Source organism: Bidens hawaiensis, unplaced genomic scaffold (genome assembly GCF_021521415.1).
Source record: "Bidens hawaiensis isolate Kalapana, Puna unplaced genomic scaffold, B.hawaiensis_p1.1 tig00018672_1, whole genome shotgun sequence".
Lineage (NCBI taxonomy): Eukaryota > Viridiplantae > Streptophyta > Magnoliopsida > Asterales > Asteraceae > Bidens > Bidens hawaiensis.
The window spans coordinates 207,674-209,749 of NW_027492832.1; the positions used below are offsets into that span (position 1 = coordinate 207,674).

The 2,076-nt window shown below is 35.9% G+C and overlaps 1 protein-coding gene across 1 annotated transcript; it reads right to left on the bottom strand.

Moving 5' to 3' along the window:
* Positions 1-599: 599 nt before the first annotated feature.
* Positions 600-2,076, bottom strand: LOC143556732 (uncharacterized). The gene is made up of 2 exons (XM_077045988.1): positions 1,938-2,076; positions 600-1,034 (listed from the first exon to the last, which is right to left on the bottom strand). The coding sequence occupies exons 1-2, from the start codon at positions 2,074-2,076 to the stop codon at positions 652-654; spliced, it is 522 nt and encodes a 173-aa protein (XP_076902103.1). The 3' UTR covers positions 600-651.

The window sequence follows — 2,076 nt, forward strand, 5'->3', positions numbered from 1 at the left end:
AATAGTTGGCCTCAATATCACCAGCATGGCAACATGTTATGAGTAATTTGACTCTACATGGAAGAATTCTCTAGTTACACAAGATTGAAGTCCATTTATTTTATTTTCTTTTTTTCAGATATGCAAATTGATACTTTTTTCAAAACAGCGCATTCTAACCCGAACCCATTTCAACTTATTGCGCAGCCCATCCGTTTTTACCAGGCTTAGACAAGTCTTACACGCCTGCTAACATCTACTCACAATCACATTGAACAAATAAGTTAACGTAGTTATTGTTATAGAATTTGTTAACTTAAAGCAGATCCAAATCGACAAGCAGTACGAGTTTCAACTCGTAGCCACTGCCATCTCCACCAATAGATGTCACCATAAGAACCAATATACCATTTTGATTAACACAAAAAAAAAGAAAAAAAAAAGAAAGAAAGAAAGAAAACTCATTCTAAAACCATTTATTTCAAGTAGAGCTTACTTTTAGTCAAAACATGCAAATTAAAACAATTCTTAAAACGACACATTCTAACCCAAACCCATTTCAACCTATGACACAACCCATCCGCTTTCACCAGACTTCGTTTTACACAAGTCTTACATGCATGTCAACAGCATCACAAAACAACATAAACTTCATACATAATGACAACAAAATCAAGAATCAAAACCAGAATAAACCCCATTTTCCCTCAACAACCTCTTCTCTTCTTCAACATAACTCTTTCCTCTACTAGCCTGCCCAATATCTCTCTTCCTCTTTTCCTTCTGTGCAAATGAAATATTCTTTTCTCTCTGAGTCCACGCGTGCGCTAGCTCTTCTCCATCACGTAACGCGTCCCGTGTTTTTTGCCTTTCTTGATAACTTTCTTCGGTCTCGGTTGCACCACGGGTTTCCTTGCCCGTTGACCATGACCAATCACGGTTCTTATCGTCTTCTTTTGGTGGTGGTACTTTTAAGACTGATAACCCGCCTTTATACCCATGCTGACTTAATGCCTCAAAGTCAATGCCTTTACTCTTGCGGTTCATGGGTTTGACTGCGTAAAAGTCAAAAGTTTAGCTATTTTTAGAATGACATAATTTGCATATCCAACACGCAAATTGCTAAACTTTTTTGAATAAAAAGTGTTTTGGGGCAAACCCAATTCAACTAGCCAATAGATTTTCTGGCTCATTCCATTTGGGATTTAGGAAGAGTTGTTCAAACTTCAAAGAGCTCATGGTTCGTTTGTAAACAAGCCGATCTGACTCGGCTCAGTTCGTAAACAAGCTGATGTCTAGCGGGCTCGCTGGCTTACTTGTTTGGCCTGTCTAAGTTGAAGCCCAAATTTTTATAAAATATAGATTAGACTCAAATTTTATAATTTATATGAATTATCTGTATGTTAATAAAAAATTGTTTTTTTTTTTGTTTAATGTAAATCAACATGTGTGAAAAAACTTAAAACTTCTAAAAATAAATAATATGTCTCAGCGAGCCATGAGCTGGCTTGAGCTTTCGATGAGCCGCGCTCAACATTTTAGCTCATTACTATAAACGATCCAAGGTAAGCCGCTCATCAGTTGGCTGGTTGTCTTGCTCATTTAAAGTAAAACCCAAATTTTAATATTATATAACTAATAACTCAAACTTTAATATACAAATAATATCATATATTCTGCAGTTTATAAATTAGGCATTATGTGTATGTTCAAAATACTACTCTCTTTTGTTTTTATACAATAATATTCGTCAAATATAGAAAATTTAAAAATTCTAAAAGTAAACGAGCTGGCCTGAGGTGAGCCAAGCTCAAGCTCAACGTTTCAGCTCGTAAGATAAGCAAATGGAGCACCCTAAGCCCACCTGACTCGGCTCTACACTTGAGACTTTGAGTAGCTAGTTTTATCATCGAAACAAATATTTTATATTTCCCACGAAAAACAAGTGTCAAACATACCTTTAGATTTGGATGAACCACCAGAAGTCAGTTTGTTCTTTTTTGAAGCTTGATCATTATCAGACGCATCTGTATCGGGACTTGAAGACGCACCAGATGAAGAATCATCATTATCACTCCATGGCATAGTTTTCTTCAT